The sequence below is a fragment of the Podarcis vaucheri genome (genome assembly GCF_965113315.1).
Source record: "Podarcis vaucheri genome assembly, chromosome: 12".
Taxonomy (NCBI): Eukaryota; Metazoa; Chordata; class Lepidosauria; order Squamata; family Lacertidae; genus Podarcis; species Podarcis vaucheri.
The window spans coordinates 23,017,896-23,031,127 of NC_138750.1; the positions used below are offsets into that span (position 1 = coordinate 23,017,896).

The 13,232-nt window shown below is 46.9% G+C and overlaps 2 protein-coding genes and 1 long non-coding RNA gene across 4 annotated transcripts in view; 1 reads left to right on the top strand and 2 right to left on the bottom strand.

Annotated features, from left to right (window-relative positions):
* NR1D2 (nuclear receptor subfamily 1 group D member 2) overlaps positions 1–12,384 on the bottom strand; it is a 25,385-nt gene extending 13,001 nt beyond the window's left edge. The window contains exons 1-2 of one of the 2 annotated variants that reach the window (XM_082193418.1): positions 11,974–12,384; positions 3,345–3,602 (exon numbers count right to left, since the gene is read on the bottom strand). In XM_082193418.1, the coding sequence (XP_082049544.1) occupies positions 3,345–3,602; positions 11,974–11,989 (274 nt within the window). In that variant the 5' untranslated portion in view covers positions 11,990–12,384. Of the gene's footprint in view, positions 1–2,796; positions 2,895–3,344; positions 3,603–11,973 lie in introns of those variants that run through there. The other variant, XM_082193419.1, reaches the window with a different exon arrangement.
* LOC309515616 lies at positions 1,299–2,790 on the bottom strand. The gene is made up of 2 exons (XR_014212576.1): positions 1,942–2,790; positions 1,299–1,679 (listed from the first exon to the last, which is right to left on the bottom strand). It is a non-coding gene; the product is annotated as an uncharacterized lncRNA (long non-coding RNA).
* Positions 9,857–13,232, top strand: part of NKIRAS1 (NFKB inhibitor interacting Ras like 1) — a 23,852-nt gene continuing 20,476 nt past the window's right edge. Inside the window, exon 1 of the mRNA XM_082193570.1 lies at positions 9,857–10,690. The gene's annotated coding sequence lies outside the window, so the exon portion shown is untranslated. The remainder of the gene's footprint in view (positions 10,691–13,232) is intronic.

Here is a 13,232-nt window from a genome sequence, read left to right on the forward strand (position 1 = left end):
ATCTGACTTTTAGAAGACATCTGAAGGCAGCCCTGTTTAGAGAAGTTTTTAATGTTTGATATTTTATTGTGTTTTTAATATTCTGTTGGGAGCCGCCAAGAGTGGCTGGGGGAACCCATAAATAAACAATAAATTATTATCATTATCACTATTGACAAGATGGGCGTAATATGAATTCCGCACGTCTTCCCACTTTGTTGATTCCCTCAACTAAGAAACAAAATGGTATCTAGGCCTTAGAGCGAGGATTCCCAAACTTGGGTCTCCAGCTGTTGTTGGACTACAACTCCCATCTGCTCAGGGATCATGGGAATTGTAGCCCAACAAAAGCTGGAGACACAAGTTTAGGAAAGCCTGCTTTAGTAGTTGGCCTAGGGCAGGAGTAGCTAACCTGTGGTTTTCGAGATCTTGCTTCACACTATCCTTGACCATTCAGATCATTAAACTGGGGCCAATGGGAGTTGGGGAGTCTAATGACCATAGGCTGGCTATGGTCACTCAAGAACTGAGCTATCGGCCCCAGTCATCATGGCCAATGGTTAGGGTTGATGGGAATCTTACAACATCAAGAGGGCCACAGGATTCTATCCCTTGCCTTAGGACCACTCTAGGAGGCCTGCATAGAATAACCATGCATGTGACCATCACAGAGATGCTTCCCCACTTGGGAACTACTCTAAAAAAAGAAAAAATACTGTCTCTAAATTTCCCTCTGCCTTTTGCTGTCTTCAGCCTGCATGTTTATCATAGTACCATCACAAAATCGTAGCACCAAGGCAAAATATCAGAGAACCGCAAACAGATACATCTGCTTTGTGACACAAAAATGTGAGCCCTGCAATATGTTGGTGCTATCATAGTAAACACACTTTCACAAATGTGTAGATTCAATTGCTGGCCATGACTTGTCATATGAAGTTTTTTATTATTATTATTAAAAGGTAAAGGGACCCCTGACCATTAGGTCCAGTCGTGGCCGACTCTGGGGTTGCGGCGCTCATCTTGCTTTACTGGCCGAGGGAGCCGGCGTACAGCTTCCGGGTCATGTGGCCAGCATGACTAAGCCGCTTCTGGCGAACCAGAGCAGCGCATGAAAACGCCGTTTACCTCCCCGCCGGAGCGGTTCCTATTTATCTACTTGCACTTTGACATGATTTCAAACTGCTAGCTTGGCAGGAGCAGGGACTGAGCAACGAGAGCTCACCCCGTCGCGGGGATTCAAACCGCCAACCTTCTGATCGGCAAGTGCTAGGCTCTGTGGTTTAACCCACAGCGCCACCCGTGTCCCGCTATTATTATTATTACCCTGAAGTTATTTGAAACCTGTATCCTAGGGCAATCTTTTTACTACCAAATGTGTATGTGTGTATATATCCATAGACAATATTTGTGTACATATACATATAGATGTAGATACAGTGGTACCTTGGTTGTTAAACTTAATCCATTCAACTCCCGGACCGCTCAAAAACCAAGGCATGGCTTCCGACTGTCTGCAGGAGCTTCCAGCACTCAATTGGAAGCCGCGAAAGCCGCGTCAGACATTCGGCTTCGGAAAAACGTTTGCAAACCGGAACAGTCACTTCTGGGTTTGTGGTGTTTGGGAGCAGATTTGTTCAGGAACCAAGCCGTTCGACAACCAATATACTACTTGTATACACACAAATATACAGTGGTATCTCTAGATACGAACGGGATCTGTTCCAGAGCCCCGTTCGCATCTAGAGGTAAACGTAAGTAGCGACGGCATGTCTGAGCACGCACACGTCGCTTTTCGCCGCTTCTGTGCATGCGTGTGATGTCATTTTGAGCGTCTGCGCATGCGCAAGCGGCGAAACCCGGTAGTAACGTGCTCCATTACTTCCGGGTTGCCGAGGAGCGCAACTTGAATGCGCTCAACTCAAAGCATATTTAACCCGAGGTATGACTGTACCACCAAACTGCAAACAAAGAAACACCCTGGGTGCTGACTTTATCAAGGATGAAAATCTTGTTATCCGTGAATCATGTTGGAAACAGTTTCCAAGTAGAGTCAAATACAGAATCAACAGTTAGGAAGATTAGCAACCACTTCAGCACCAAGCAAATTTGAGGAAAATTATTTCTAATTTAGCTCTACAGATAACAACCAAGTTGCTCCTGGCCTCTGGAAAAAAAACCACACAAGAAATCTTGTAAAAAAAAACCCCAAACCAAACCATGTTCTATTACAGTAAAACAAGATTTTATACTGGGATTACGTTCTGGGATAGCAGCCCAAGCCAAAATTGCATACAGGCAACTCTCAATTTGTGCAATGGCAAAGCACACACTTTTCCCTCAGAGATGCCTCTATTTCAAAAGCATCAGTTACTAGGGGATGGGAAAGACCTTAGCCTGAGACCGGGTGTGGGAACGCTACCAGTTAGATTAGGCAGTATTGGGTGAGGTGGACCCAGTATGGAATATGGCATCTTATAGTCCTTCTACATTTAGAATAATATACACAGGAAAACTTGGGTGCTGTTACAGATTGAATCTAGCACTATGGAAGATAGAATCTGTGGATGATGAGTTTTATTTTGGTGTTCCCACTACTAACCGTGTACAGTGTGCTGCCAAACTTTTACCTACTTTCTGTTCGGTAATTTGCTTCAAATTTACTGTAAGAAGACATCATGAGCTGTATAAAAGCAACCTTTTACACAACTGGAAGCCTCAATGGCCTCAAAATGGGGAGGGTTGCTTAACTGGGATGGTTGGAGGGGGACAAGTCCGGGGGTCCTTTTATAGTCAGATCTCGACTTTTAAACTTACTTGTGGACCACAGGACAACATGGCCTGTTGGCACCACTTTGCACTGTGAGGAAGGAGCTCCAGTTTGCCAGAGGTTGAGAACCAGAGCTACAGTCTATCTAGAAGGAAGGAAGTCAGAGGTTAAGCACTGAATGTTAAGTGCTACAGGCTCTAGGCAGAAGGATGCCCTCAGGCCACAGACAAATATATTTATTTAGTGTGGACAACACATCAATGATCAATTCAGGTGTTATGTTTGCCAATCATGGTTTGGAGATTGGGAATTCCCAATGTGTTTAGAGGCTTCTTCTTCCAGCTCCTCCCTTTTAGGTTTTGCTATAAGCATAGCATGCCCTTATGCCTGAATGGATAGTGCTAACTAGGAGAGTCTCCAGACCATAGTTTGAAAAATCCTGATCTGTAGTCAAACCCAGACCAGCCCCAGTAGCAAAGCACAGGGGAGAAGATGGAGCCCTAAGCACATTCCCTCCCATTCTCCCAACCATAGACTGGAAACATGCTTGAATTGAGCCTAAACAAAAGCAGAGCTACTACAAATGAATACTTACTTGTAAGTCCACCATGACCCTTGGCCAATGCAGTTACACTTGGCTGGCTGGCCTTAACGCGGTCATCTAACTGGTCATTCTTTGGTACTCCATCAGAGCCCTCTTTGCTCTTGCTGCTAGAGCTGCCGTCTGAAGAGGAGCTGTTTGGTGACTGCGGTACAGGTGATGAGGACAGGAAGCTGCTCTCCGATCCCTCGCTGTGGCACGAGGCAGGGCTAGAGGCTGAACTTGAAGAACTGATGTAAGCAATCACACCACCTGTCGAAGGAAGCAGGAATAGTCTACCAGCTCACAGATCCACTTTACAATCCACTTCCAGAAGTCTCTCCCGCACCACATGTAAACAACCCCCGAATGCCTTTCTAGTTTTCAGAATCGGATCACAATACATATTATAGTTGTCTTGCTTTTAGCAATATGTTCCAAAACAAGACACAGTTTATGAAATTAGTTAAGAACGGAAAGTAGAAAATGCAAGTATTTGATAGCTTTTGTTTCTGAAAGATTGGAAGAAAGGGAATCGGTGGGATAGACTTGTTAAGTATTCTATACGATTTGTGCTGTATGCGTGATGTTCCATTATTATTTTTATCTTTTTGTTTGTAAGCTGCTTTGGGATTTATATGAGTAAAAAGCAGCATAGAAATAGAAGAAAAGAAAAGACAAGACAAGACAAGACTTGAGACTGCAGGTAGATTTTCCTTTTCTTTCATGTCTATGAGACAGCAAGCTTAAAACATGTGCACAAGTGTGTTGACAGAAAAGCATTATAAAAGTGTAACAAATAAATAATAGATAACTCTTAGCACCAACAAAAACTATAATCCTTATTTATTTCACATGTATCACGTTCTTCCACTAAAAGGAGCTCAGGGGAGCTTGCATATGGTTCCTTAACAGGCTCCATGGCGGGTTTAGCTGCAGCCCCTTTGTGTACTGACAGGCCTCCCTCTGGGCATCAAAGTGGCACGGTCTCAAAAACAACAAAAAGGAAGAAAGAAGTATTTTCATCCATGAAGGATGAACAGAAAGAAAAACATGGAGCAATTTGCTTGGCGCACCTCTATAATTCACCAGGGACTGCCGCTTTTCGAAAGACAAACGGGTATCTCTACAAATAATAATTCCACAATGAAAGCTTCTCCCAAAGAACCCTGGGAACTGTAGAGAGCCTTTTGTTCAACAATCATAGTTCCCCTTCATAGAAAGACAATTCCCTGGGTTCCTTGGAATGAATGAAAGACAATCAGGGACAGATACTCCCCCCAAGGGTAACTTTTTCACAAGCACATAAATAAACTCAGGCTGCGATGGTCTCAGAACTTACTCTGAAGAAGTCCTACGGTCAACAATGGGACGACTCCAAAGCAAGTGGTTTGATCATTGTGGCCATTGGCGCCTGCATCCCCCCACAGGCTTTCTGCAAGGATGCAGGTTCCCAAGTAACTGAAGTGCTTTTGAAATTTTTACCTGATATTCTACCTTGCAAAATAAGAGTGAATGTTCTTGAGAGATGCATCTTCAGTTATACACGGATGGGAGTCAGTTTGTGTGTTGAAAAAGATCCCCATTTCCAGGTCATATGATAGCTGAATAACCCCTCAGAGAACACAATTCCTAGAACAAATGATTTTTTTAATAAAAATGTACTCTTTGAAACCAGCTTGCTTCTCACTCTCATTTTTCTAAGTGAACTTACATATCTCACAGCTTTCAAATTTTTATTGTTAGGATTCTGTCTTAGTTTCTCTCCCTTTGTTTATTATTATGTGGAAAAGCCACTTTCCAGTGATTGCAAAGGGGGAAAAGGAAAATTCTGCATTAGCAGAATTTCAAAACCTACAGATGAACTTTCCCCTCTCTTGGAATATACAAGTCCCAAGTCGAAGAGCCTTATTTTAATTACATTTTCTGTGAAGACACGAGACTGGCATTCTACTTTAAGATTATTGTGGGTGCCTCCAAATGGGTACTTATCATGGGATTCGAACTCCCCACACATGCATGACTACAATTTGGAGGGCATCAAAGTCTGTCCCCCTTCCCCGTTTAATGCGGACTTCTGCTTCCCGGGGGAAATAAAATAAAAACAAGAAACCCAAAACCCTGTTGCCAACAAACCATTTGCTGCATTAAATGACCGGTAAAGGTAAAGAGACCTTGCTTTATTGGCCGAGGGAGCCGGCGTACAGCTTCCAGGTCATGTGGCCAGCATGACTAAGCCGATTCTGGCAAACCAGAGCAGAACAAGGAAATGCCGTTTACCTTCCCGCCGGAGCGGTACCTATTTATCTACTTGCACTTTGTCGTGCTTTCGAACTGCTAGGTTGGCAGGAGCTGGGACCGAGCAACAGGAGCTCACCCCGTTGCGGGGATTCGAACCGCCAACCTTCTGATCGGCAAGTCCTAGGCTCTGTGGTTTAACCCACAGCGCCACCCGCGTCCCGCATTAAATGAACTTGCTTGCAAATTCAGCCCCATATGGAAGTACCCCACAATCCAACATTAGCTGTTTCCTAAAGCAAAGACTGGTGCAATTGGGGGGGGGGGGCGACGCACACCTAAGTCCACAGCTACTATCATATCATACAGGGTTCTTCACAACAACTGATGTGCAGGAGCTGATCTTGCAGACTGAGCCCATTTTCTCCAGGTTCCGGCAAGTGCCAGAAAGAAAAATCACCCCCATTCTCAGGGCACGCCACCGCCGCCCGTGGAATAGCTTGCAACATGGTGACAGCCACCATGTGGCATTTGTTATGTGTGAATCAGCCCCAAGGCAGCAATCCGGAACATGCTTACTTGAAATTGGGGAGATCAGGCATTATATTGAAGGCTGTTGCTTTTGTGTTAATGTCTCTGTAACTGCTTTCATGACCTATTAGATTCACATTTTATCAGTACTCTACAGCAGCATTACTAGGAAGTATATTTGGGGAGAAGAGAGCAGGTAAAATATATTTTCAGGGAGCATGTTCCCTCTTACATTCATGCTCCTAAGAATATCTGCATAGGTTTGAGGTCTAAATGTCCTTCAAACATTGTGATTCTCAAAAATCCTTAAGAAAATATCTTCACATTGAGATTGCCCTCCACAAGGAATAATTTATAAAATCATGGCACAGTCCTAACCTCTTCACATATGCCAGGTTAACGTTTGTCATTGGAAATCTCTAATTCATAAGTAACCACGATAGTACCAATGACAGAAGTAGATTTAGGCTGCAATGAAAATTACGTAAGGCTTGGGGCTCCATAATTATTTATATTTAAGACCGGAGAGGGAGAATTATTAGCATTCCAGTGATGCATTTGGTAATGAAGCTTTGTATCAAAGGAGAAGCCCCATTTCAAATAAAACATGAAACGCTTTCAAAACTTTCAATGGCGTTCAAATTTGGACATATATAAACCCACATCCTAGCAGTGTCATGTGAAAAATGCTGCTTTTGCGTGTGAAAAGAGATGGACACATGTGCACAGAATAATGCAAATTATTATAATTATAGCTTACTGAGCATGTGCTTTGCCAGGAAGTCATTACGTAACCTACTAGTATAGTCTCAATATCAGTTTAGTAAGGAAGTTTAGCATACACATAAGCAGTCATGTGTAAATGTGTACAATGACTCAGGCAGGGAAAATGCTTAACAACCTACACACAGGCTAAATAATAGGAAGCATGGAGTTGGGACTTATAGGGCAATGACACCCCCCCCCCCGGGACCAAGCAAACATTTACATTCCCAAAGATCTCTATTAGGAGGGGTGCTATTTCATATTCACAAAGGATCTTGCTCACAACAAACCGCTCAGGGTGATGAAAACGAGAGAGAGAGGGGCTATGAAGAGCTCTAAAAGGATTTATCCAAACTAAATGAATGGGCAACAAAACAGCAACTGAAGTTTACGGTTCACTTTAAACGTAGAATTGTCACAGAGAGCGGTGCAGAGAAAATAAATTCACACATACACAAGAGGGGACCTTAACTGGGTGTGACTAGGATCCTAGTAGGGTCACGGTAGATAGCTTTGTGAAAATATCAACTGGATTTGCAATAGCAGCAAGAAAGGCAAACTCCGTTTTTAAGAATTATTAGGAATGGGAGTGAAAATAAAATGGCCATTAGCACTGTACCTTTCCATAATGCTTTCTCCTCTGCTCTGTACTTTTACAAGGTGATTCCCCTCCTCCTCCTGTTTCCCTGTGTCTATTTTTAGGGACCTGTCAAGACTGCTTTTTGTAAAGCACTAGGTATATTCACACAGTGCTATGTACATCCATAGTGCTGGATTCAGAACACTTTCTTTTTAGCGGAGGGAAAAAAAGTTGGCCAGGACAGAACACGAACATTACATTGCTATGACAAACATGTGATTGGTGTAGAGAAAGCAAATAAGGACATTTCTCTCTCTTTCTCGCAACACCGCAATTTGGAACAACTTGATTACATTAACTGACAGTGCACGTAAGGCAGAAAGTACATGGAATGCATAAATAACACAGAGGATCTGCTGTCACAAGATGTGGTTGGTGTTTACTAGCTAAGACGGCCGTAAAAAGATTAGACCAGAAATGAGGAATGTATGGCCCTCCAGAAATTTCTGGACTACAACTCCCATCATCCTTGACCATTGGTCATGCAAGCTAGGGCTGGTGGGTGCTTGAAGTCCAATGTTACGTGGAAGGCTATAGTCTGCCCACCACCCTTGTGTTAAGACAGTTTCATGGAGGATAAGTCTACCAGCTGTGATAATCTAAATCAGGGTTTCCCAAACTGTTTTTGGACTACAGCTCCCATCATCCTTGGCCACTGCTCCTGCTAGCTAAGGATGATGGGAGTTGTAGTCCGACAACAGCTGGAGACCCAACTTTGGGAAACCTGGGTCTATTGTCAAGAGTGCTTCCGAATACCAGCTAATGGAGAGGGGGGAAACCCATACACTACTGGAAACAGGAAGTGGAACTAGATAAGATCCCTTCATCGGATCCTGCAAAGCTCTTCCTATTTTTGTTATACATGCACATGTGACGGCCTGCAGAGCCAGACCAGAGTCTGGTGATGCAGTCCCCCCAAAATTCCAGCAGAGTGCAGGAACCTCTGGCTACAGAGTCAGCTAGAAGGAACAGCACTTAGGGGGTAGGAATAAAAGGAGCAGTTTTCTGACAGAGTGAGTTAGTTAGGGCTGGATTTAAGATGAGATTTGGGCTGGATTTGAGAAGAGGAATAGGATTAGATTTGAGATGTCAGACAGGTTTCAGGTTGGGCGATCGGGAGTGAGATACGGAGAACTGGTTCTGAGTTAAGTTAAACACACACAATGAGTTGATTATCCATAGTGAGAGGACAGAGCCTCGTGGTTTGGATAGGGAGACCGGGTTGAGGGTCTGGGTTGAGGGAAAGGGATACAGACAGGAGTGTTCTGGGAGGGCTGAGTTTGAGCCGGGAGAGGTAGATCCTGTGGGAATTCAGGCTACCTGGGTGTCAGTATAGCCAGAAGGGGAGAGTTCTTCTAGGAACTAGACAACTCCCAAACCAGTAACAAGGGATGGGGTGATTCCCTAGGTCTGTTATACCATTTAGAAGACCTCAGGTATGGGATGGTTAAGAGCAGGCACCCCCAAACTCAGCCCTCCAGATGTTTGGGGACTACAACTCCCATCATCCCTGACCACTGGTCCTGTTAGCTAGGGATGATGGGAGTTGTAGTCCCAAAACATCTGGAGGGCCGAGTTTGGGGGTGCTTGATTAAGAGAGTGGGTAACTGAGGAAAAGTGCCCTCGCTCATGAACCAAAGTATTTAGCTGTGAAGGAAGCGGTACGGTGTTGAAAGTACTTAACTGTAATATCTAAGTGACAGAAACTGAGTTAAGCATTTTGGAATCTATTCTGGAAACCTGAATATTTAACCACCCGAAGTGTACCAACTGATTTCTAGTAACTGAAGTTTAAGAAGAGTTGTATCTATAATATTCTGTTTAAACCTGACACATCTTAATAGTTAAAGTAAATTAATTAACTTCTACCTTTCCTTATGCACTTGGTTTCATAAGCTTCCTTTTGTTTAATAAAACATTTCTTGTTTGTTTGATCAACTCCTGCCTGAGACTCTAAATCATTTAAGTTTTCCCCACTAAATAATCTGTGGTAAACTGTAGAAATTTGTGTAATTGGTGTACCTCGAGATGATCGCACTATATTTAATTGGGGGCAGTTAGCAGGAGAGAATCCGCCCCATAATTATTTGGTGGTATTAAGTGGCTTCAACCTTGTTAATTGTTTGTTGCTATCTAGGAGACCTACCAAACACATTTTGAAGAGAACCTGATTGCTCTTATTGGGCTTAAAAGCCTTTTCAAGTCATCCAACATCTCCCCTTGGCTCAAATTATCAATTTATTTGTATGCACCTTTGCAAAGTTAAAACCATGCTCAAGGCAGCTTATAACATATTAAAAAAATTACACAACTACAAACATAACAAAAGTAGTCATAAATAATGAATATCACAAAGTTCATTGCTTTAGGAAGCTGGTACACGTTGTTATATAATCAGCGTTCCATGAATTTTGCCGGCTCAGTCTATTTTATTACAGGGATTTGGGGAGGGTGAATTTTGTAATTCCCATCCCTTCCTGTCTCCTTCGGCTTCAGGACTGGTGGAGGAAGCAGCACTTCCCCTCCGGTCCTTGAATAAGACTTTTATAAAACATAACACCGTTCTTATCCTCCTAGCCTCAGGCAAACTGCCCAACGTCCGTAGTTATTACGTAAGTCCCTCCGGAATCTGTTCGTGTTGCACCACCTGACTTGCCTATTCCATCAGGGAAGATGACTCTCCTCCGACCTGCTACATTTCGAGAGCTGTGCACATGGGTCGTCTGTACATGTGAGAGAGCGAGGCGGTCGGTGTCACATGGATGCGCGCACACAGAAGCAGGTGCACCAGTAGCCAGCCTCGATTTCCATAGCATTAAGGCAGCTGCGGAACAGCCGGCAGAGGAGGAGGAGGAACTCAAGCGTCCCTAAGGTTCAGATACCCGATGAATGCGCACTAACTAAAGAGTAAACCTCTCCGAGCACAGGCTTTTCTTCCGAGTAAAAATACGCCAGGGGGGCAGCCCTAAACCTAGTAAAAATAAATCTTAACTGAGCTTCTGTCCCTCCTTACGTAAAGCCTGCCCCCCCAAACATGCGCCCATGGCACCCCCTATTTGGGGGACGAGGAGACACGCGCGCGCCTCTTCCTTGATCCGATTCTCCATGCAAACGTCGCCGCATTGACCTTGCCATTGACCCGTCTACTCGGAAACTATTCATTGGATTCAGTGATGCTTACTCGCAGGTAAGTGCGGTTGTTTCGGATCGCAGCCTCAGGCTAGGCGTTCCTCCTATTATTCCATTAAAAAGGGGGGGGGAATTAACATCTGGGGCAGCAGCCACGTGCAGGGCCAGGCTCGCTTCTGGGTAGCCACGGAGGAGGATCGGGGCGATCCTACTAGATCTGTCTGAACTCAAAGAGGGGCTTGAAGGCGCGAGGATCGCGGCGCTCCCCGCCTTGCGGCAGAGCAGCTTTTGCAAAAGAGCAGCGTCGAAGCTCCGCCCCGCAACCTCGAATGCACTCGGATCTCCCGAAGCGGAGCGAGGTCGCCTTGGGGCCGCGCCGGCAAGGCTGGAGAGGGAAGAGTCCCCGCCTGGCAGCAGAAGGAAGGGAAGGTAGATTCCCAAAGTCTGCTGGGCGCAGTCTTGCAACGCGCCTCCCTCCTCCCTCTCCATCCGCTCTGCCGGCTCCTACCTGGCTGCCTGCCTTCCCCACGTGTCCTTTCCCCGCGCCGCCCCCTGGATGCAGGTCACCAAAACAAGGGCCTCCCGCCGCCGCCTTCACGTGTCTCTCCACGCGGTCGCCAGCGGGAGGCGGCCGCCCCGTCCCGATTGTGTAATCCCCGACGTCACAGCCAATCAGCGCGCAGGCGGCGCCGAACGTAAACAAAGCGGCGCACGCGGCTCGCCCGACGGTCCATGTGAGCGGCTGCTTTTGAGAACCGGCCGGATGGGAAATGGATGGGCGGCCGGGGAAAGAGAGAGAGAAAAGGCGCCGCGCGGGAACCGCCTCGCGGAGTCTCCCCGCACACTGTCCAGGGAGAGGGGAGTCCAGTCAGCACCGAAGAAGGGAATAAGCCCCTCGGCCCCCGTTTCCCACACCGGCCGCTTCTTGCCTCCCGGCATGCAAACCCCCCCATCCTGACCTCGGAAGCCCTTCCTAGGGCGCGCGCGCCAATCCACACAAAACCCACTGCAGTGTACGGGGTTGGACTAGATGACCCTCGGGGTTTCCTTCCCACACCACGGTGCGGCAATCCCAGGGCAGCTTCGCTTCTGCCACCACCGCGTTGCGCGCACATTCCCCGCAAGAAAAAGCCGGTCTTTTTTGTGGGGGGCAGAGCAGCATAAGGCTGAAATTGGGGGGGGGGTCCGCTTGAGCATCGGGGGTCATGCCCCTCCGGGATCAGTGGAGGGAGGGAAGGGAAAGGCTTTCAAGCCTGATCCGCCTTTCCCTCCTCCCTGCTCCGCAGTCATCACGTCAGATCTCGCTTCTGACCTCCCTGACAACCCCAAAGCCTCACTTACCTGCATTGACCTCCATGGCGTCCCCCGATTTCTTCCCCGCAGCTGCCTCCGAGAGCCGGGATCATTCACCGACGGCTTTCCCGGGCTGCTGGGGCGCCTGCCTGCCTCGTTCTCCGCTTGTGCCGAAAGAGCCGCTGCGGCAGCTGTGCCCAAGCGAGCCGCGCCCGCCTCCCGCCTCCCCCCGGCTGCTGCGTGGACGCGCCTCGTGTGTGCGAGGCGGGAGGAGGCCAGGCAGCCGCCGTCGAGCCTTCCTGGGGAGATGGGCTTGCTGGGCTGCGGCTGCCGGCTCCTTCCTCCTCCCCCTTCCCCGCACGAGGACGGGGAGAGTCACCGGGAAGGCGGCGCCCACCACGTGCCTCGCCCCGTCGCCGCCCTCGCCTTGCCCACTCGCGCGCCGTCGGAACAGCCGCTGCACCGAGCGGCCTCCCAGCTCGCCCCGCCTCCCCTTCCCGACCGGCTCTTTCAACCCAGTGACACACTTTCCCCGTCCCTCGGGGAGGCGGGGAGAGCGAGCGACACGCCCCTTGTCACATGTCAGTCATGTGTGATGAAACGGACACGCGTCTCCGGCTGCACGGTAGCAATTACGCACGAGATCAGGGCATCGAAGTTCCTCTGAACTAATACTAGCTGTGACTAATACTAGCTGGACTGAAGGCAGGGTGCTTGAGGGAGAATCTCCATAAATGCTTAGGAAAGGGGCCGGCAATAGTAATGACCTTGGAGTTCACAGGAATTCATGGAATCAGAGAATTGGAAGGGACCCAAGGGTTATCTAGTCCAACCCTCTGCAATACAGGAAACTCTGCTAAAGCATCCATGACAAATCTCCATCCAACCTCTGCTTAAAAACCTCCAAGGAAGTTCAATGATTCATGGTCTCAGAATATTACAAGTTTAACTCAATCCTAGTTTTTCAATTGCAGTTCTAATGTGTTTTTTAATGTGATGATGATGATTATTAATATTACATTGGTACCTCGGATTTCTAGAATCTCGGAAGCCAAACATTTCGGTTTTTGAACGCCGAAAACCTGGAAGTAACTGCTTCGGTTTTCGAACGCTTTTTGGAAGGCGAACAGCTTCTGTTGTGTGTTTTTCAGTTGTCTCCATTGACTTTGGAGACTGCTGTTTGTGCCTCAGTTGTCAAATGTCTTGGAAGTCAAACAGTCTTCCAGAACAGATGACGTTTGACAACCGAGGTACCACTGTAAAGTATAATTATTTCATTTATACCCCGCCCACTCTGGGTGGCTTCC